The 21,840-nt window shown below is 44.1% G+C and overlaps 1 protein-coding gene across 4 annotated transcripts in view; it reads right to left on the bottom strand.

Moving 5' to 3' along the window:
- Positions 1-378: 378 nt before the first annotated feature.
- LOC306959950 (transducin-like enhancer protein 1) overlaps positions 379-21,840 on the bottom strand; it is a 41,059-nt gene continuing 19,597 nt past the window's right edge. For 2 of the 4 annotated variants that reach the window (XM_079552208.1, XM_079552206.1), the window contains exons 7-20: positions 18,576-18,795; positions 18,418-18,434; positions 12,101-12,214; positions 11,971-12,024; positions 11,748-11,897; positions 11,528-11,666; positions 9,925-10,124; positions 8,554-8,630; positions 6,175-6,424; positions 4,178-4,425; positions 3,876-4,023; positions 1,963-2,113; positions 1,813-1,889; positions 379-520 (exon numbers count right to left, since the gene is read on the bottom strand). In XM_079552208.1, the coding sequence (XP_079408334.1) occupies positions 413-520; positions 1,813-1,889; positions 1,963-2,113; positions 3,876-4,023; positions 4,178-4,425; positions 6,175-6,424; positions 8,554-8,630; positions 9,925-10,124; positions 11,528-11,666; positions 11,748-11,897; positions 11,971-12,024; positions 12,101-12,214; positions 18,418-18,434; positions 18,576-18,795 (1,953 nt within the window). In that variant the 3' untranslated portion in view covers positions 379-412. Of the gene's footprint in view, positions 521-1,812; positions 1,890-1,962; positions 2,114-3,875; positions 4,024-4,177; positions 4,426-6,174; positions 6,425-8,553; positions 8,631-9,924; positions 10,125-11,527; positions 11,667-11,747; positions 11,898-11,970; positions 12,025-12,100; positions 12,215-18,417; positions 18,435-18,575; positions 18,799-21,840 lie in introns of all 4 variants that reach the window. The other 2 variants (XM_079552207.1, XM_079552205.1) reach the window with 1 other exon arrangement.

A 21,840-nucleotide genomic window follows, 5' to 3' on the forward strand; every position in this document is an offset into this window, starting at 1 on the left:
AAGCAGGAATTTCTTCGAAGAGATTATCAAACATTGGTCCAGTTACTGTTAAAACACTTGATAGCTTTTTGAGAGCTACTTGTACGACGTTTAATCACATTTTAGCAACGATGCCTGGACAACATAAACGCGACGTGTATTACAATGGCAAGCTGAGGTTCTAGGGTCAAAGAAAAAAGGGCTGTCTGATAAACAGTCTCTTCAGGGTTGTCCTTTCCAACATGGCCGCCGGGTTATCCGCGTCTCTGTTCTGCTCGCATAGTTCCTTTGCGATAGAGCAGTCGCTTCTCGGGAGTCGATCGAGTCCGATTGTCCTCCGTGTAAAAACGCTCCATCGCGGTCCGTATTCTGGAGGTATTAACTCCGAGTCCAATCCGGGATCCAGGATAGCTCCCTGTTCGAGTGGTAGTTTTTAGTAGATGACTTCGTACACAGTGGCCTTCTTGTCTCCCGAACCGGTGACGATGTACTTGTCGTCAACCGAGATGTCGCAGCTGAGCACGGACGAGGACTCCTTCGACTGCAAGAGAAAAAGCACATGAAAGTTTTGGAAAAAGTAGAAAAACACACAAAACAAGAGTGAATAAAAGTCAATATTAGGGCGGCACAATATGAGGGGGAAAGTAAAACGCTGAGCAATTTGTTTTATCAGGCAACTGTCCGTCCAAATATGAGCAGCACCATTTTGAGGGCTCGACTTTCCCGGTTATTATTGGGAGTTTTTAATACTTTGAAACCCGAAATAAAGCAGTTTCCCGGTAATGAGAAACCCAGATTCTCCGGCTGGGATTCTCTGACTGTAACCGTGATCTAACAGCATGTATTCGCTATTTCCGGTTTTACGTAACTTCCCAATGTTAATCGTAAACAAACATGGCGGCGGCAGCGAGTCCAAAATCCTCCTGTTTCTGGAGTTTCTGGTTCTGGAGTCCTTTTATATTAAAGGAATAGTTCACAGTTTTTCCATACTGAGATATGTTCTTACCTGAGCTTAGACGAGTTGAGTGTTTGTGCGTACCCTCAGTCATGCATAAAGACCAAAGATGTTGTTAGCATTTGGTCTCTCCCAATGTATTCCTATAGCTCCAAACGGGGTGAAGTTGGAAGTGACCATTGTCCTCCAGCGGCACGCACAAAGACCAGACAGGTACAGTACGTATCAACTCGTCTAAGCTCAGGTAAGAACATATCACAGTATGGAAGAACTGTGTGCCCTCAGTCCCGCAAAAAGACCAAAGATGTTGCTAGCATTTGGTCTCTCCCAATGTATTCCTATAGCTGCAAACGGGGGTGAAGTTGGAAGCTACCACGCTCTTCCACGGGCGCAAAGACCAGACAGGTACGAATCAACTCGTCTAAGCTCAGGTAAGAACATATCTCAGTATGGAAAAACGGTGAACTATTCCTTTAATATAAAAGGACTCCAGAAACTCCAGAAACAGGAGGCTTTTGGACTCGCCGCCATGTTGGTTTACGATTAACGCACAGAGGGGTCGACCATGACACGGAGCCGGATAAAGTTCTCCCTCCACTAACTATCGGTGAACTCCATCAGCTCCACTCTCTCCCACTAGCCCCGGCTTCGACCCTTGACCCAGTGCTCCCTGGTCTGTGTCCGTGGCAAAAAACAGCCCCAGGACGGGTAAAGGAAGGGAATCATCCACAATCTGCCGTCACTGTCATCTGCTCAGGATGTAGTGGATGAGCAAAATGTGCTCAAAAATATAATATATGGGAAAATTGAGCCCTTGTAAACACACTCTTTGACACACGTGAATCAAAAAAGCGATGCAGAAAGATGATCATTCCCACCTGGAATATGCTGGCGCCGTAGGGTGTCCTCCAAGCGTTCAGTAGGTTGTCTTTTCCTGTGCTCACAAACCATTTACCTAGGACGGGAATATTTGGGTTTTAGACCACAACACTGAGAGTTCAAACAGAGCACTGCGAGCCCATACTCACCACAGTAGGCGAACTGTAGCGACAGGACACAGCTCTCGTGCAGGTGGAGCTGGTACTTGTCTGGTTTCGTGACGTGAAGGACCTCCACGTTGCTGCTCTCCATCCCCACGGCCAGCCACTCCCCGGTCGGACAGTAGCCCAGGGAGAAGATCTAAGACGAAAAGGTGGCGTTAATGATCCATTTGACCAGTTACATGCAGCGAGATGACGAGGGTGGGGAATGATTTCAGACATTTATATGGTTAGTCTGGTGTTATAAGTGATTTGCCTCAGGTGCTCTGTGGAGCGGGTCAGTTTTTAATGCAGGCTAGCTGATATCGTAGAAATGTGCTAGCCTTGCATTAGCCTAGCGCCACGAAACTCTTTAAATATAAGAACTGCATGAATTACAAACAAAAAAAATCCAGAAATCAGCAACACTCTGGATAACTAGGAAATGAGGCCATATGTCAAAAATCCTGAAATATCCCTTTAAGCTCGTGCATGACGGCTATTCGGAGAAGGAGAAGAAAGAGAAGAAGAAGAAGAAGAAGAAGAAGAAGAAGAAGAAGAAGAAGAAGAAGAAGGAGAAGAAGGAGAAGAAGAAGGAGAAGGAGGAGAAGAAGAACTTTATTTATATAGGACATGGCTGGAACATGTAAGGGGATGAAAATACTTTATTCTAACATTTTTAAACTCTGTATAGTCCCTTTAACCAAGCACATCATGTCCAATTTTACCTAAATCTAAGAGCTTCTTGACTGTAGCTTACGGCCTGTAAAAAAAAACTCATATAAGATTATTCCCTGGTTGCCGTCACATTTTTGTTGCGTTTTTGTCTATTTTTTGTTGCTGTTTTATTATTTTTTCATGACTTTTTGTCGCTCTTTGATGCTTTTTTGTCTGTGTTTTCGTCCTCCTTTAAGTCTCGTTTTTGTCACGATTTTGATGCTTTTTTCAAGAAGCTTTTAGATTTGGGTACAGCTGAACTGGAGAAAATTGTGCACAGTTCAGGCGGGGGTTAAGAGGTTAAACACTTTCAGTATCACCAAAATCCAAGGCCATGACTTCCCAAAGTCACTGGAAACGTCAACATTTCGCAGCGAGGAATTACATTTGTTATAACATGATCTAAGTCTGGAATAGTTTAAGACAGGGGTCGGCAATGTCAGGCCCGGGGACCAATTCTGGCCCTCCAGCACAGAACCTCTGGCCACTAAGATGATTGTGTGAAACATTATTGTGCAAATAAGAGGTCAAATACCTGTTAAAGTAGTCTAAAAATGAGAAATAGTGTCAGTATTTTAAAAATGTCCTGTCAGAACATCCCGCTTGGTCATATATAATGTTAAACAGTGATTCTCAACTGGTGGGTCGGGACTCAAAAGTGGGTCACGGAACCATTTCCAGTGGGTTGCGAGTCTATAGGGAACTTTTATTCAATATTATCCATCTGAAACTGCATGGAAACACTAACTGTGTTAAAATCAATGTAATTGGGTTGTTTTGATCATAATTTCAGTCTTATTGGGATATTTACTGCTTGTTCAACAACAACTTGTGTGGAAAATACTATATTTTATACGATATATGACAAATTACAGTTTTATTTGGGTCCTCGGCTCGTCATCCAAGGGTAATGGTGGATCCCAAAGCCCTCCCACTTGGGAACCACTGATGTAAAACATTTGCATTTGCAGAAAATAGTCCTTTACTTTAGGCTACAATGTTGAGGTTTGGTCCTTCGGTGTTTAGGCAATGATGCAAATCGGCCTCCACGACGCAAACTTGCCTAGAGTTAAGAATAAAAATAAAGCGAGTGACCTCTGCAGTCCCTAGAAAGGCTGACATTAACACTAACCCAAGTCTGTGTTTGGACAAATACACAAACGCGGCACAGATAACCATCAGATAAGCGTTCCCATGTTGCGCACCTGTGAAGTGAAGTCGTGCTGCTGCAGCTGCCGGCCCTCCCTCAGATCCCACGAGCGCACCGTGTTGTCCAGGCCCCCGGTCCACAGCTTGGTGCCATCGTTGGAAATGTCGATACAGCTGGCTCCGTCTGTGTGGCCCTGGAACTGCCTACAGGACCCAGACAGGACACCAGGGCGGTTCAATAAACACCCAAAGTGACAACACACATCACTCAATCATACAGTCAAATCCCCTGGTACAGAGCAGTGCGGTTAAAACTCTAAAGCCACTATATTTGCTCTCTCTGCTCCATGTCCCGTACCTGACTAGCGTCTGGTTGTGCAGGTCCCACACCGCGATGTTCCCGTCGCTGCAGCAGGAGAAGCACACTTTGGAGTCGGGGCTGATGGCTAAAGCGTAGCAGGCCGGCGCCGAGGAGGTCAGCTCCGCCTTTATCCGCGGGGTGGGCGTGGCCAGGTCCCAGATGGACAACGTGCTCGCCTCGCCGCCCACGATTAGCGTCCGGCCGTCGGGCAGGAGCCGGCACGAGCGGATGTAGTTGTCACGGTTCTGTCAGGGGGAACACAGCAAGAACGGATTTGATGAAGATGCAACGGTGCAGGGAAAAGACAGAGTGCACTGGAGCCTGACAGGACTGTAACCTCGGTGTAATGTGTTGTTTACATCCTGATCTCTTATGTCAGTGCCCTCTGCTGGACACCTGTGGAATTCTTTCCTTTCTTTCTTTAAGCTGCCTCCTAGTGGCTGGAGTGAGCATTCTGGTTATTTCTTTAAAAAAAACCACACAACTCCGCAAAGGAATGGGCTAGAGACTTACTTTCTTTTTTGACAAACTCAGGAATTTGTGCTCTACAAGTCAGGGGCCGGATTGAATCATCTCGCAGACCAGATTTGGCCCATGGGCCGCCGGTTGAAGACCCCTGCACTAAGCGCTACTGTGCTGTAGGAAACCGGAAACTATCCCTGAAGCTGCCTTAACCGAGGACATTTTCTCCAGTTCGACTTCACCCAAATCTAAAAGCTTCTCGACTGGAGCTTACAGCCTATAGGCCAGTGTGACGCCTCATTTGAAAGCTAAGACCTACAAACTGATCGTCAGTCTTTACTTGTGTTTCTATCGCTTTTTTCATTGTGTAATTGTTGCTTTTCTGGCACATTTTTGTTGCTAAATTCTTGCTTTTTCATCACTTTTTTATCGTGTTTTTGTCACTTGTTTATTGTGTTTTATTGCTCTTTTTTGGGTCTTTTTTTGTGTATTTTCATCCTCGTTTTCGTCGCTGTTTTGACGCTTTGTTCAAGACGCTTTTATATTTGGGTAAAGCCAAACTGGAGAAAACGTGCTCGGTTCAGGTTGGGGTTAAGATGCAGCCAAAGAAAAGCCGCCTGCAGTTCTCTTCTTATGTGAGTCCAGTATTTATTAAAATATCTGCCACTGCTCCTGGTTGTGGGGGAGAGTGAGGCTGCAGCTGCTTTGCAGTATTTTGAAGCTAAGAACCGGGAGAATTCAATCACTGAGGTAGTTTTAACCTCTGCAATTGTATTTTTGATTGAAAAATGCCACAGCTAGCAACCGTATGCTAATGCTAAGCTATGCTTCAGTAAGGCACGCATTGTGTTGCTTTGTGTATGAAATGTGCCTCATAAACAAACATACAGACAAATGGAAAAATCAGCCAAAGATATCAGTTGAAAATATCGGCCAAGCATATCGGCATCGGCCAACAACAATCCCCAAATATCGGCATCGGCCTTAGAAAAACCCACATCGTCATATTTTATTTCATTATTATTATTTTGTTTTTTTCTTTTTCCTTTTTTAAATTTATCTTCTATTTTTTTTCTCTTGTTTTCATTTCTATTTGTTCTGTTTTCATCTTTCTTTAAGGAATTGCCTTCAGTGCATCCGTTTTTGGTATCATTTGATGATTCAACAGATATGATGCCCATCTCAAGGGGAATTGGGGAAAAGAAATGGGGAATAAAGTGTGCTATGCCTGTATACAGATAAAATTGTAAATGCAATAATGGCATTACACCAATAAAACGTTGATAAAAAAAAAAAAGAAAAACCCACATCGGTTGACCTCTAATTTAAGCTTTGGTTTGGTCCCGTTTAGGAATTTTATTTTCCCTCATTTTGATACAGTTTTATGGGGAAATGTTTTGGAAAATATCACATTATCGTTATCGCCATCCTCAAGTCAGTTATAAACATCCCCCTACAACAAATTAATGCAATTTCATTCACAAATAACTTCTCCAGGGGGATCCTGAATGTGCCGCTGGGCTGTGTCTTACCAGGCAGTCGAGCTGGGACACGGGGCTCTTGTTGCCGGGGTGACTGATGTCCCACACTTTGACGCAGCCCTTCCCTCCAGTGTAAACGTGCCGCGTGGGGTTACTGATGGTGACGGCGCACACCACCTCGCCGTGGTTCAGGGTGTTGATCTGCCGGGCGTGGCGCGGGATGCCCGGGCCCACCAGCGCGTCCGGAGGGAAGGGGACGGGCTGCATCTGCCCGTCCGCCGCTACGTGGAAGGAGTACGCACTGCAACGCAAAGAGGAAACTGAGTGAGAACAAGTAGAAAGAGTTTAGGTCAAGAAAACTTCAGCACACAGCAGGGGGCGCTAACCTGTTAGCCCGCGAGCTACTTTTACTGAACAAAAACAGCAGAGAGCTACTTATGCTTAGAGGATACAGACTATGGACAGTAAATGGCCTAGTACTTGTGATTTCATGTGTAAAGTGCAATACCAATTGTAGTGAACTTAATATTTTGAAGTACTTCCTGTCCTATGGCATCACTTCCTGTGGAGAGAGCCAGGAAGTGTTTGAATTTGTACATGTCATTGTGGGGAGGAACATGGCGCTTGATGGCCCTGATTTTAGCTCCCAGATTGAAGGGGAAAAAGGTATTGCTTAAGTCACTTTATGCAACATGCTTACTTGTTTATGGTTTGTTCTATTGTACATTGTTTATGTTTTTAGCTCTTATGGTGGAATTTGTGCACATATGGAAGATAAAAGACCAAACACAAGACCCACTTTTACGCTTCATGTATTAATCTGGGACGCTACACTAATAAAATGTATTATTATTATTAGATGACATTTTCCAAACAATGTTGTTGTTCTTTTATATGTGTTTGTGGCTGATTGTGTAAAGCAGCTATTCCCAAAGTCCGGGACATCGCGGACCCCTCCATTCAAAGGAATTTTTTAGAATTTTACAGCTAAAATGACATAAAAAGTAACATCTAGTAATGACAGTCGGCTAAATACTGGTTTAAACTGGTGCATTTGTCCAGATAAATGGATTTTCAATCAAAATGAACTTTTTTCATTGTACTTGTTTTGCAGACAAGCTTTGGGGCCACCCTGTAGTGCCTCTGAGGACCCCACTTTGGGAACCACTGGTGTAAGGAATAAGTGGTACAGAACTAACATCATTATAAGTATTAGTGTGATATTTAAAGATCCATTGATGTCCCACACTTGTGTCCATTCATTGCAAAGGTAACCATGTAATACAGTTGTTCTCAAGCTTTTCACACTAAATGTGATTTATGCAGTAGCGCAACAACAATAATAAAATACTATTACTGCTGCTACTACTGCTAGTAGGAAAAAAGAAAAAGAAAAAAAATGTTGGTTGTTAAAATCACACTAATTATAATAATGATGGCAATAATAACCAATATGTACATTAAAATAATAAACATATAATAGTAAATAAATTATAATAATAGTTTAAAATGGAACAAAAGTACGGAGAACAATTGTGTGCTGCTCCCCCCCTCCCATGGTTTGTTTTGTTGTCATTTGTATTCATTTGTATGTATTGTTCATTTTGTTTAAACATTTTTTGTTTCTTCTATAACCTTAGTGACATTATTTTAACCAACTTAAGAACATTTTGAAATTTAAATTTTACATGATTTAAATCAAAAAGTACCAGCGCCCAAGTATTAGATGATGAGTTTTCTGGCTGGTATAATTAACCTCTTATCCCCCACCTTAACCAAGTGCATTTTCTCCAGTTAGGTTTTACCCAAATCTGAGACTATAGGCCAGTCTGAACGCCTAATTTGAAAGCTTGGACCAACAAAACTGATCTAAATGGATCTTTTTCCTTGCATTGTTGCCGTGTTGTCATTGTTTTTTTTTTTTTTTTTTACCACTTTTTCATTGTTTTTGACTTTTTTTGTGTTTTCATCCTCATTTTCCTTTCGTTTATGTCGCCATGATGAAAAAAAGAAAGGAAAAAAAAAGAAAGTTAAAAAAAAGAAAAAAAAAAGAGAGATATATACTTTATTGATCCCGGAGAAAATTGCAATATTGTCGGCTGCTCACATTCACACAGCACAATATATAAATTATGAAAAAATGATTCCAGTAAAGAACCATAAATCCCTTCACTAGTTAAAACAAATGAACACAGCATTACAAGGCCAAAAAAATACTATCTTGATATTTTATTTTTACATATCTTGGATGATGACAACTTCAATCAATATAAATCTCAGCATGAACAGTTTTTTCCACGAGCCTCGGTGAGTGTGAAGGAAAAACTACATTGAACAGAATCCCCCAGACACAGGTTGGCTCCCCTCACACTGTTTACTTCAGAGTCCACCGTTCAAAAAAAGAATAAATCCATGAATGAAAATACTCACGGTTTTCCCCCGGGGATCCCCGTCAGGCTGGGGGGCATTCCGGGGACTCTCATGTGCGGATGCGGATCAAAGCCCACCTGAGGAGGAAACACAGACGCACAGGTCAAACAGCGTCGCCTGACAGGAACGCAAACACTCCGAGCGCCGTGTGAGTGAGGAGTCTGCAAACAGCGGGGCTCGCTGCGCTGGGTACACAGCCCGCGGACACACTGCCACAGCTGTACCGCGCTAAAGCCTTTTTAAACACTCTCGTGAACGCTCTGCAAACACGGAAGGAGAGTGATGAGCTGATCAAGTGGAGCGCACAGGAAAACACCAGCCCGGGCCAACAGCAGCTCCACCTGTGACACACGGCGTTTACAGCAGGCCACTCCTACAAGAAGCGACTCATACCAGAGGCTGACGCATGTTTACTTAGGCTTTTCCACTGCATTACGCTTTCCTAAAACTCATCTACATCTTGAAGAACAAGCAAACTAAAACATGCAGGTGTAATGCTTGGATGTACTGGTTCTTTTTCGAAAGATCTTACTTTGGTGCAGGGATCAGCATTTGGCTTTAAAGGGATGTTTCAGGATTTTTGACACAGGGCCTCATTTCCTAGTTATCCAGAGTGTTGTGAAGAGTTAAGTGGTGCTAGGCTAGTGCATCTCTATGGTATCAGCTAGCCTGCATTAAAAACGGTCTGACCCGCTCCAGAGCACCTGAGGCAAATCACTTATAACACCAGACTAACCATATAAATGTCTGTGTCCATAGAATAATTTTTGGAATAAAACTGACCTTGTATCACATGAATGATCGCATTTTGAGGGACTATTTTGTAGCAGATCACTCCGCCGCTGCGTAGCTTATACAACCACGAAGCTGATGCTGCTCAAATATAAGTTATTTTAAATGCATAATGGTCAAAATTATTCTATCGACACAGACATCTATATGGTTAGTCTGGCGTTATGAGTGATTTGCCTCAGGTGCACTATAGACTGTTATTAATGCAGGCTAGCTCATACCATAGAAATGCACTAGCTTTGCACTAGCCTAGCGCCACTTAACTCCTCAAATATAAGAACTGCATGAATTAAAAAAAAAAAAAATCTCCAGAAATCAGCAACACTCTGGATGACTAGGAAATGAGGCCCTATGTCAAAAATCCTGAAATATCCCTTTAAAAAGAAACAAAACTGAGGCACTCAAGGAAAAGTATTGGTAAAAGGCCTTTATTGCAGCATGGCCGTTAGATTCATAACATCTTGAAGAACTTTTGATGAACAGGTCAGAAAAAAAAACAAGTCCGTCTCTGTGCCTTCATTTATGGGCCTGACTGTATTGAAGTGACAGCGCAGACTGGCAAAGGAGTGCGGGACTGACCATGGGGGAGCGTCCGTAAGCGGCCACAGCGGCGGCGGCAGCGGCGCTCATCTGAGGAGACATGTTGTGGAGTCCAGCGGCATAAGCAGCAGCTCCGGCTGCTCCGGCCAGCTCCCCGTTCATCCCTGCAGCGTGGGGCAGCATCCCAAAGGCACCCGGGTACGGGCCCGGCACTGCCAGGGGGGTCCTCAGGCCAGCACCTGGAAACACAGCGTGATATTAATGACTTCTTACAGGACAATATCAAAAAGTGGACTTGTTTTAACAGTATATGAGGGGATTAAAGGGATATTTCAGGATTTTTGACATAGGGCCTCATTTCCTTGTTGTAAGTCATGCAGTTCTTATATTTGAAGAGTTTCGTGGCGCTAGGCTAATGCAAGGCTAGCGCATTTCTATGGTATCAGCTAACCTGCATTAAAAACAGTCTGACCCACTCCACAGTGCACCTCAGGCAAATCACTTATAACACCAGACTAACCATATAAATGTCTGTGTTGATAGAATATTAGGTCACTTTATTACAGACCACCTTTGTGACGATGATAGTGTCGTATAATTTATGCCCAAGCAAATATTCTTGTCAAGAAATTTCACATGTGCTCTGACAGTGTGAAAATTAATCTGTTTAGAAGTTTCTGCACACCTCTGTACACAGCTCCTCTGTGGTGTAAATATAGAAAAGCCACGTTACAGAAGCTCAAAGTCACATATAATGATGCTTGTAGGATGCTATTAAAAAAGCCCAGGTCCAGTAGTGCCAGTCTGCGGTTCTGCCAGGCTCGTGTCAACAGCTTTCAGGCACTAATGACTTTGTATTTTAAATTCATTTGTCGCCTCAACGACTCTGTGAACTCTTTGGTGGTGGCTCTGGTGAACCCCAGGTCTTGTGCTGCGCAGTACCAGTCTCCTTTATGGAAACATTGGTATAGCTGTCTATTATAATCTTGTATTATTTATGTGAGTCGTGTCTATATATATATGTCTTTTTATACTATGGACCTAGAGTCTGAAAAAAGAATGATGATGATGAATATTTCTTGGAATATAACTGACCTTGCATCACATGAATGATCGCATTTTGAGGGACTATTTTCTAGCAGATCACTCCGCCGCTGCGTAGCTTATACAACCACAAAGCTGATGCTGCTCAAATATAAGTTCTTTTAAATGCAAAATGGTTAAAATTACTCTATCGACACAGACATTTATATGGTTAGTCTGGCGTTATAAGTGATTTGCCTCAGGTGCACTGTGGAGTGGGTCGGACTGTTTTTAATGCAGGCTCGCTGATACCATAGACATGCACTAGCCTTGCATTAGCCTAGCGCCACGAAACTGCATGAATTACAAAAAAAAAATATCTCCAGAAATCAGCAACACTCTGGATAACTAGGAAATGAGGCCCTATGTCAAAAAAACCTGAAATATCCCTTTAAGGCTGCATGAGTTTAGGCCTAATTCAATTTTTTCTGATCTACTGTAGATCCTTTTGGAGACTTGGTAAATGTCACCATTAAAAACACAATTTTATTCCGATTGAGATCATTCCTCAGTCCCAGAGGGGTTACAGGGCGGTTACAGAGGGGCATTGGGTACTTACCAGGTGGGTGTGCGATCTCCATGGAGGGGGGTTTGCCGAGGCTGGGTCTGATGCCAGGGGTGGAGCTGGGCCCTGGGGTGGAGTCTCCTCGAGGCGTGGGAGTGCTGGACTTCAGCCCTGGTGTTCCGGCCTTCTCTCTCTACAGGAAAAAGAAATATATAAAAGCGACATGCTTGACACCGATCTGTGCATGCTGTGGTCGGGTCTGCCGGCTGCTCACCATGGCCATCTCTTTGGATTTGAGGGAGGAGGAGCTCGCGGAGGAGGCGGTAGAGGCGGGACTGCACGGGTCTTTCTTCAGAAGGCGGGCTTTATCCAGACCGTTTTCCCGTGGAGAAGGCAGGGGCGTTCCGCGGGGAGAGGCAGGGTCCTGCGGAGTCAAAACATCACACTTTACACTTGTAAATCACCCATGGAGATGTTTCCCAGTGAACAAAACGGACCTCATTTGAAACGTCTACCACCAAGTTGTCGTCACTTTTCTCTCCATCGCTGTCCTGCAAAGAAGAAGTCCACTATTTAAAGCACGGCTACGATGAACTGCACGGCCATCGTCACTGAATCCAGACTTACGTAGTGACTCGAGTCCTTGTCCTCCACCTTGCGTTTCTTGGTGTCATTGGTAAACTCTGGTCCGTTGCGTCGCTTGTCTGAATTTCTTAGGCTTTCGGGAAGCATAGAGTTACTCTGGAAAAGAAAAACAAAAATAATCTTCTTTAAGGGACTATAGGGAGTTTAAAAATGTTAAAATTAAGTTTTTTCCTCCCCCTACATGTTCCAGGCATGTCCTAAACCAGGCAAGTTTGTGTTCAGTCGGGCCGATTTCCATCATCGCCAAAACACCAAGGGCCGAACCTCAACATTGTCGCCTAAAGTAAAGAACTGTTTTCTGCAAATGCCAAAGTTTTACATCAGTGGTTCCCAAGTCGGGACCCAATGTTGCCGTTGGATGACTGGATGACACTGTGGAGCGGGTCAGACTGTTTTTAATGCAGGCTAGCTGATACCATAGAAATGCGCTAGCCTTACATTAGCCTAGCGCCACGAAACTCTTCAAACATAAGAACTGCATAAATTACAAAAAAACACTCTGGAAAACTAGGAAATGAGGCCCTATGTCAAAAATCCTTGAAATATCCCTCTAATATAGAAGGTGCAGTCACACATATGACCTGAGGTGGCAGTAGAGAGCATAAAATAGCCAACTTGCATCCAGCCCCTTTAAGAAACACTGAATCTCAAACAGCTTCAGGATTAAAACATTAAAACACCACAGATCGCTCTCGACTTCGCCGAATCCAAAAGGTTCGGGCGCGCGCTCTTTAAAGCCAAGAGGTTAATCACAGGGAGAAACTTGAATCCATCTTTGCCGTCTCCTCACTTGACCAGAGGCAGTTACCGGCTCGCGTCACTCGAGTTGGTGATTACATTAAGTGCCTCTTCAGTGCTCGCTCTGCGCCCCGACCAGCCGCCCCTGTCTGTTTGCGAAGGCTGGCTCTAATCGGGTGTGAAATATGCCGGGAGTCGGACCACAGGTGTGCCAGCAGCCTGTGTACATGGATATGACCCGAGTGCAGTCGAGTGAAGACAGACACTAACTTCACGCAATAAACACGCCATGTTTGTGTCCGCGTGACTCTGGGATGTGACAGATTGTTAGAATATCAGAAAGAAAGCAAACTTGTAACTAGGGCAGCTGAATGTTGCCACAGTATTGTTATTGCAATATTGGGTGACGCAATATTCATACGGCGAGAAGATACAATTTAGCAGAATTCCTTCCAGCTGAGATTTACACAGGCTTTTGCACAGCCTGAAGTTAAAACAAACATTTTTTTTATCAAGACTTAATTCAGTTCCATTTCAAAGGGACTATACAGAGATTAAAAATGTTAAAATGATGTATTCATTTACCTCCCAACAATGTCCTAATGTGTAGAATGAGCTCAGACCAGTTCACCACAACTGCCTCTAAAATCCTGCACTTTCACTCAAAACGGTGTCACTTCGGGTCTGAAGTGCCGTCATGCACGAGCTTAATATAGAAGCTGCAGTTACACGTACGACCTGAGGTGGCAGTAGTGAGTATAAAATTGCTAACTTGCATCTTGCCCCTTTAAGTCCATAATTTTAGTTTATTTAGTCCTCTTTCAATAGTATGTATTTATTGGTACACAAACATACTTTAAAGGGACTAGATGCATGTTAGACATTCATACTCACTACTGCCACCTCAGGTCATATGTGTAACTGCATCTTCGATATTAAGCTCGTGCATGACGGCACTTCGGACCCGAATCAACACCACAACTGCCTCTAAAATCCTGCACTGTCCGAAGCATCGTCATGCACGCGCTTAATATAGAAGCTGCAGTTACGCCTAAGACCTGAGGTGACAGTAGTGAGTATAAAATGACCAACTTGCATTTTCTCCAGTTCGGCTTTACCCAAATCTACAATCTTCTCGACAAAACAGCAACAGTGTAATGCCTCATTTGAAAGCTAAGAACTAAAAAAAGTAGTCGCGATTCCTTTGTTACGTTGTTGCCGTGTTTTTTGTCACATTTTTTATGTTTTTTCGGTACGTTTTCGTCAAGTATTTGTCCATTTTTTGGGCGTTTTCTTCTTTGTTTCATTGCTATTTTCACTTTTTTTTTAAGCCTTTAGATTTGGGTAAAGCCAAACTGGAGAAAATGTGCTCGGTTCAGGTGGGGATCCAGAGGTTAACTTATGGAGGCCTGATTTTATGACAGAAACTCATTATTATGACATACTAATGAGTTTTAAGCCTAAACATCGGACTTTGAAATTTGTATTATGTTTTTTAAACTCCTACGTTTAAATCATGAGTTTGAAAGTCATAATACTGACTTTCTGTCACACAAAGTAAATATCAAGCATTGGTTTAAAGCTGAGGTACCTGATTTTTTGGAGTTGTAGAATACATTTATTTTTGCCATCTCAGATTTGTTTATGTGAGAGAAGTTTAATCTAAATTAGTGGAATTTATCTTGGTGAAATCAGCTTTAAATGACTTGAATTGAGGAAATGTATCTTGTTTTGAGCGTTTTTCACTCATTTAGACTTTTCTCCTGAAGTTTACTTTGCTAGTTTGAGGACATTTCAGACTACAGGCTGTTCTAAAGTCATCTTGTTTGAAATAAAAAAGCAAAACTGACAATGGGATTAGACCAATGTTCTTACTGGCAAAGAAAATATCATGAAATAAAGACGAAATGTCAGAAACGTCCCAGAACAAGTGAAATAATCTAGGCCAAATGCAAAACTACATCTTATCTAGTCAAAACAACTCACACTTGGATTACGATGCTCAAACCGAGACATTTAAACTAATCAAGTTAATCACTCTTTGCAGTGCAGAGCTTCTGGTTGATTCCCGAACCTTCCCTCGACTTGTCGCGTCAACATCACCCTATAAACCGAGCCAAACTCCCCCATAACCATAACCTGCCTGTGCAGCGTGTCATTTTCTCAGCCGCCCAACCCTCGACAACCTTTTAATTCCCAAACAACCACAGCCCCAACCCCACAAGGCGAGTCCCCACAAGTGTCTAAAAGCAGTCCATCAGTGTAATAAATACCCTGACCACACTCCCCACCCCTGCCCCCCCCTGCTCCCCCCTGCTCCCTTTGGCCTCCTGACCAACGGATCCTATTGTCAATGGATTAAAGCTTCATGTCGAGTCCATTATAGTCCGCCCCCCTCCTCTGCCTGTCAATGAAATGTGCATCCAACATACACAAACACACACACACACACACACATGCACACACACTGGCCCCGGGGCGCCTCGTTGGGGGCAGGGAAGCGCTGAAGGGTGAGGAAGAACCAAGAGGGGACAGACAGGATGGTGCAGGAGTGCAGAGGGGAGGAAAGATTGGTATTCTACTCCCCCCCCCCCCTTTCGTATTCTAAAGGGTTTGAGCGGAGGAGCAGTGACCCGCAAACCCCCCTCCCTCCCGCCGCCTTGTCTTTAGCTACATGTGGGGCTTAGCCGGACTAAGCTCATAGGTAGATTAAGCCTTCTAACTGTATTCCTCCCGGTCTGAGGAGGGATTCAAAGTACTGGGCCGCTGCTAATGCCGGATTTGTGGCCAACAGTGTTTACGGTATTAACCCCTTGCTTACGAGGGATGTTAGCATCATCGTGGAAATGGTTGCTATTAAAAGTTTATTGTGGATTTGTTTTTTTTGTTTTTTTTGCAGCGTTTATGTTATTTAACCTCTTAACTCCCACCTGAACGGATCGCATTTTCTCCAGTTTGGCTTTACCCTAATCAAAAAGCTTCTTGGGGGGGAAAAAGCACCAAAACAGCCACAAAAAATTAGAAGAAAACAAGGATGTAAACGCAACAAAAATGTGACAAAAATTCAACAAAAATGTGACAAAAACTCAACCAAAAAGTGACAAAAATTCGACAAAAATGTGACAAAAATTCAACAAAAATGTGACAAAAATTCAACAAAAATGTGACAAAAATTCAACAAAAATTCAACAAAAATGTGACAAAAACTCAACCAAAAAGTGACAAAAATTCAACAAAAATGTGACAAAAACTCAACAAAAAAAATTACAAAAACTCAACAAAAATGTGACCAAAAAGAAAAAAAAAACACACAAAATAAGGTGACACAACACAGCAACAACGCGAGGAAAAAGATCAGTTTTGTGGGTCTTAGCTTTCAAATGAGGTGTTACACAGACCTATATAATGGCCAAAGAGGACAGAATGCATTTGGTTCGGGCGGGTGGCAAGAGGTTAATAATCATTCATAAACAATGCAAAGACACTCTTGCCCCAAATCCTCATATACTTTTGCCCTGCACAAACTTTTGTTTCCAAGCCCAGTCCCATCTCTCCCCCTTTTCACTCTGGAGCTGTGGGCAAGTCTAGTGTCATATGACTGCTGCCCCTCCCTCCCGCCCCGCACCATTTCCCAAGCCCCCCCCACCTCCCCCCCCCCCTCCCTCCCTCCCTCGCGGCGCTGGTGATATTAAACACAATGAGGCTTTAAGCGCGGGATGGAAGGGGGAGAGAGGGAGAGAGAAAGCGGGTTAATCTGCTCACTGAGGTGTTAAATAGGCACAACAATGTAAGGCCGGGGCTGGGGGACTGTGCATGTGTGGAAGTGTGCGCCGCGGCTATTGCTAGCGTGAGCGTGCTAAAGAGGCCCGGCTCGGAGGAGGGAGGAGGCGAGGGAGGCGAGGGCGGCGAGCTAGCAGGGTTTGGGAGCGGGGACAGAGCTAAAGAGGCGCTCAGGCTTAAGCTGTCCCCGCGGAGTTTCTCTCTAACCCGCATGAAAAGGCAGTGACGGGCAAAATACAGGCGGCTGCTGAGGAGCGTTCAGGTCAGGAGCAGGACTGCGAGGAAGCTCACTGATCCATGAAGGATGACGGCAATGTCGAAATGCAAAGTCGAAATGTGTGTGTACATTTACTAAGACACAGGTTTTACACAAATCCTCCTTTATGTAGGGAGGCACAATGCTAATCGCAATGAGGGAAGATTTAGGTGTTTAGGTAAGAATGTCCTCTGTGGGGCAAAACTTTCGACTGCTGTGTCTGTAGCTCAGATCTCCACAAACATGCTCTGAAACACGTTCTTATTTCAGTCCTAGTTTCACAGTGTTTCATTGACTGAGCAACTCCCACCTGAACCGAGCACATTTTCTCCAGTTTGGCTTTACCCCAATCCAAAAGCTTCTGGAATAAAAAGGTGTTAAAATAGCGACAGAACTGAGACGAAAACAATGATGAAAATGTGACAAAAAAGTGATGAAAAAAATGACAAAAATGTGACAAAAAAATGACAAAATATGACAAAAAAGTGACCAAAAAAATGACAGAAAATGTGACAAAAAATAACCCAAAAAAGCAAAAAAAAGACAAAAAATTGACAAAAAAATGTGACAAAAATAAGACCAAAAAAATGACAAAATATGACCAAAAAGTGACCAAAAAAATGAGAAAATGTGACAAAAAATGACAAAAAAAATGACAAAAAAAGACAAAAAATTGACAAAAAATGTGACAGAAAAATGACAAAAAAAACCCAAAAAAGTTACAAAAATGAGTTGAAAACCCCCCCAAAAAAAGATGGAAAAAAATGACGTGAGGAAAAAGATCCATTTAGATGAGCTTTGTAGATCTTAGCTTTCAAATGAGGTGTTACACTGGCCTATAGGATTTGGGTAAAGCTGAACTGGAGAAAATGCTCTCAGTTCAGGCGGGAGTTAAGAGGTTGAAAAAATATATTAAATCGTCATTCAAAACACAATTGCAATGAGAAAAGACAAAAGCAGCGGTGGGTAGTGTTACATTTACTCAGTACATTACCTTCACATTCAGAAGAAATTGTACCTCCTAAGTTATATTACACAATACTGCCACTTTTACTTTAGTAATATACTTTGAAATAATAGTAATGTAAGTTAGGGACTTTTGTAATATGTTTTTTTGTAAACGTCGCAGCAAACCTCATGTTTTACTGTCGTCGCTGTGTTTTAAATTGGTGTCCATTTAGTCTAAACCTCTTTTATTTGGACTCAAACGGATCGTGAGGAGCAGCACAAGATGGATTCTTGAGTGTCATAGTTTTGGTTTCTCCCCCCAAAATCATTAAGAGCCAAAAGCTTTGTGTCAACAAGTCATTAAACTACCTAAAAGAACTCACTCTGATCTAAATCCGAGCAGCTTTACCCAAACATGTCTTACACTAGTCCCAGTGTAGGTGTCCATTTGGTTCTGAGCTTTCAAATGAAATAAAGTGTCTTTTTAAACCACCAAGTGTAATGTTTACTGTAGTACTTGAGTCTACTCTGTCCAGCTCCGTGCAGAAACAGTATCATTGACAAAGAAAATACTTACAGTGCCGGGCTCTCGGTCTGACGCCATGAGAATTGTAGATTTTGAGAAGCATCAAAGTCGTAGAGGAGGGAAAAAAAACAGAGAAGTTGTTTTAGCTTCCACTGATTTACTACCAGCTAAAGGTTGTTAAAGTCTGAAGTGACAGAGCCCGGTTGTACCTCGTAAGTGCTCCGGGCCCCCGGGATGCGAGTCGGGCCCGGCCAGGTGAGGGGGCTTCTTATCCGCCCCGTCTTTCCCCGCCAGATGGGGAGGGACTCCGCCGAGGGCCCCGGAGAGAGCCAGGAGTCCGGCTGAACCGCTGAGCTGCGAGGGGTGCAGGCCGGCGGGATGGGGCGTCAGGGGAACCGGGGCGCCACCGTGGTTATGGGACAGGTGCTGCTGCTGGGCGCAAACAGGGAACAGGGAGACGGAGCAGATTAGAAAAGACGGGAAAGTGACTCGGATTTGAAGATTCTTTGTAGTGAATTGTAAAAAATAAAATACAAATTTAAACATCATCATTATCGTTATTATTACTATTATTAATTTTTAAAATCTAAAATGGTTCCTCTCCCTTAGAGCCATTACCCCCTGCCCTTCATCTGAAATTTGGACCTAATAGAATCAGACCTGCTGCAGAGTTAAGTCACACAGTGTCGGAGAATCAAGAGAGTCACCCCCTGACAGCCATGAATAGGTAAATCAATAGCCGTCTGTAATTTCAGCACAAGTGAAGCTCTGTTGGAATCGTCAACAGATGGGTCATTTTCCTGAGCATCAAACTTTACAGCAACTTCAGTGAACACATCCTCTGTGCTCACTCTAACCCACAGTGAGCCGTCTCTCCCCGGGTCAAACGCTGAACAATACTGACAGCTGGGATCACAGAGCCAAGGATGTGCTGGAGGGAGGGCAGAGGAGAGGGAGGAGGGGGAGAGGAGCCCCAGCTGCTGCAGCACTGTCATCTCAGAGAGAGAGAGGGGGGAGAGAGGGAGAGAGAGGGAGGGCAGGTCAGAGGAGGCAGGAGGGGGGTTGGCTGGCAGCCCTGCTCTCTCTTTCACACCAAATCAGGCGCTCGTCTGAGCGTGAAATGTCTTTGTGTTCCAAAACATCATTATTGCCTCCTCAGACAGTAGCCGCGGGAGCGGCAGCTCAGTGATTCGCCGCAGGGAGGGGAGGAGCTGTGGAGATTAGAGGAGAGGGAGGGCTCCACAGGGGTGGGAGGAGTGCTGAAGGTCAAACCCACTTTTATCTCACCTAATTGACTAACTCACCCCCCCTCACCGTGCCCCCACCCTCTGTTCCTCTCAACCATCCCTCATTCTCTGAGGCCGGCCCCTATGAATGAAAGCAAAACAACTAAATAGTCTTTTAACCCAGGGCTCTCATGGCTGCGCATACGCATACACACTCGCGCGCACTCACATTCACATGCACATGCTCACACACACACACTAACACACACACACACACACACACACATGCACGCACACACATGCACACACACACTCACACACGCACACTCACACACACACACACACACACACACTGGGGCTCTGCTTGCCAAGCAATCAAAGACAACACACCCACACGTCACACTTGATCACAGAGCATGCATACAGCCCGAGCAGATAAACAAGGAGAGCAAAGGCCCTCACTCAAGCATCTCCTGCTGCCTGTTGTTTAGTGCGAATCAGCCACGCTCGGCTCCACACAGACGCACACACACAACAGATGCACAAACACAGGCTGGAGCCCTGCTGGGGCTAAATGGAGGGGAAGTATTGATGCAGGAAGAGGGGAGCCCGGTTTGTCATGGAGGTTAGTGTGAGCTGGTGATGTGTGCGCGAAGGTCGGGGCGCCATGCTTCATTAGCCTCATTTAACTCACAAACGGGGTGAGTGACGGGCCGGCGTGGGAGACGGCCACGGAGGGGGAGGGGGCAGCGCTCTGACCCCCCGCTCCCTTTTACAAACACTGGAATCCTGCAATTAAAACGCACACAGCAACTGCCAAAGCTGCTCTGCCCCCCATCCAGGACCTCCCCAGTCCCGCCAACTACCGGTAACAAGCACCGAGCTCTGTGCACAGACTTCAGCAGCTTCAGTCACACGAGTGCCTTCACTCTCCGGCAAAAGGACACCAACAACCTCGAGCATGGACCAAAGAAGACCACAAAGCCAAAGTTAGAGATTAAAAAGATGACCATACTTGGGGGGGAAAAGGGTCAGAGTTGGCAAAGCATGAAGCACGGCATGTCACAAAGTAAACCGCTGCGACCCGCCAAACAGCCGGCACACAAAAAACAAAAATTCAGATCTAAATTTTGTCCGCCATCTTTCTTTCTTCATGCATTTGCTAAAACGGGACTAAAAAGTAAACAAAAGCATCATGGAAGGACTTCTTAAACTAATAAGTCTCAACCGAGTGACCCAAGATGGCCCCCACTGTTTTCAACATGGCGTCCAACATATACATTTTCTAAACTTCTTTGGTACTTCTGTTCGACCCACTGAGTATGCCTGGCTCACTCCCGTTTCTAATCAACGAAAGGCAGTAAGAATCAATCAATCAATAAGAATGATCTTTCTGTAGTGTTACCTTTCTGTAGCCTTTACTCTACTTTGCAGAACCAAGCAGGGCTGTAACTTGTTCCTAGTTTATTTTGCACAATTAGCTCTGCACTTTTTACACAGAGCCATGCACCACATCCCGAGTACTGGAAGCTACACTGAACCCAAGTATTGGTATCGATTGGATTGAAAAAGAAAGTATTCAAGGCTAGAGCTGTACAAGGCCAATCATCAATTCACCAAAACACAGGTTAGAGGAAGCTGCACCTTAACCAGTTCTTTTAATAAATCCACTACAGGCGAGTACATTCATCACACTATTGTGAGATTATCTTTGTGTTAAGGCCAAGTTGGCACAGTTCTTAAAATCTCTCTTGTTTTACTGTTGTACTACTGCAGTAAACACTATGCATACTTCTAAAACAATCACACAAACTCTTGGCAAAGTATTACATGATGTACCGTCTTTGCCATCTAGGCGTCAACCGGTCTAGTGTCTAAACTAGTCGGCCAACATACCTACTCAGTGATGTCTTTATAGTTTGCTGAAGCCTGGGAATCTAACTGCCTTTGCTCTGCCTGATCCCGGCAGATCTCAGAAGCTAAGCAGGGAAGGGCCTGGTTGGGACTTGGATCGGAGACCGTTTGGGAAACACTGGGAAGCCGGGGTGAATTTAGTGTTTGAGTGAGTGGTTGGTGGTGGTGGGAGGGGCTAGGGCCGGGCGATACGGACCAAAAGTCATATCCCGATACATTTCGGTTGATCGATATAAGATATATATCCCGATGTTTTTCAAAGCTTATAAATAAATAAAAATAAATAAAGTGCTCAGTTTAAGAATAAGATAAACCTTTTCAAAAAATCAGCTTG

This window comes from Gobius niger, assembly GCF_951799975.1.
Source record: "Gobius niger genome assembly, chromosome: 1".
Classification (NCBI taxonomy): Eukaryota; Metazoa; Chordata; class Actinopteri; order Gobiiformes; family Gobiidae; genus Gobius; species Gobius niger.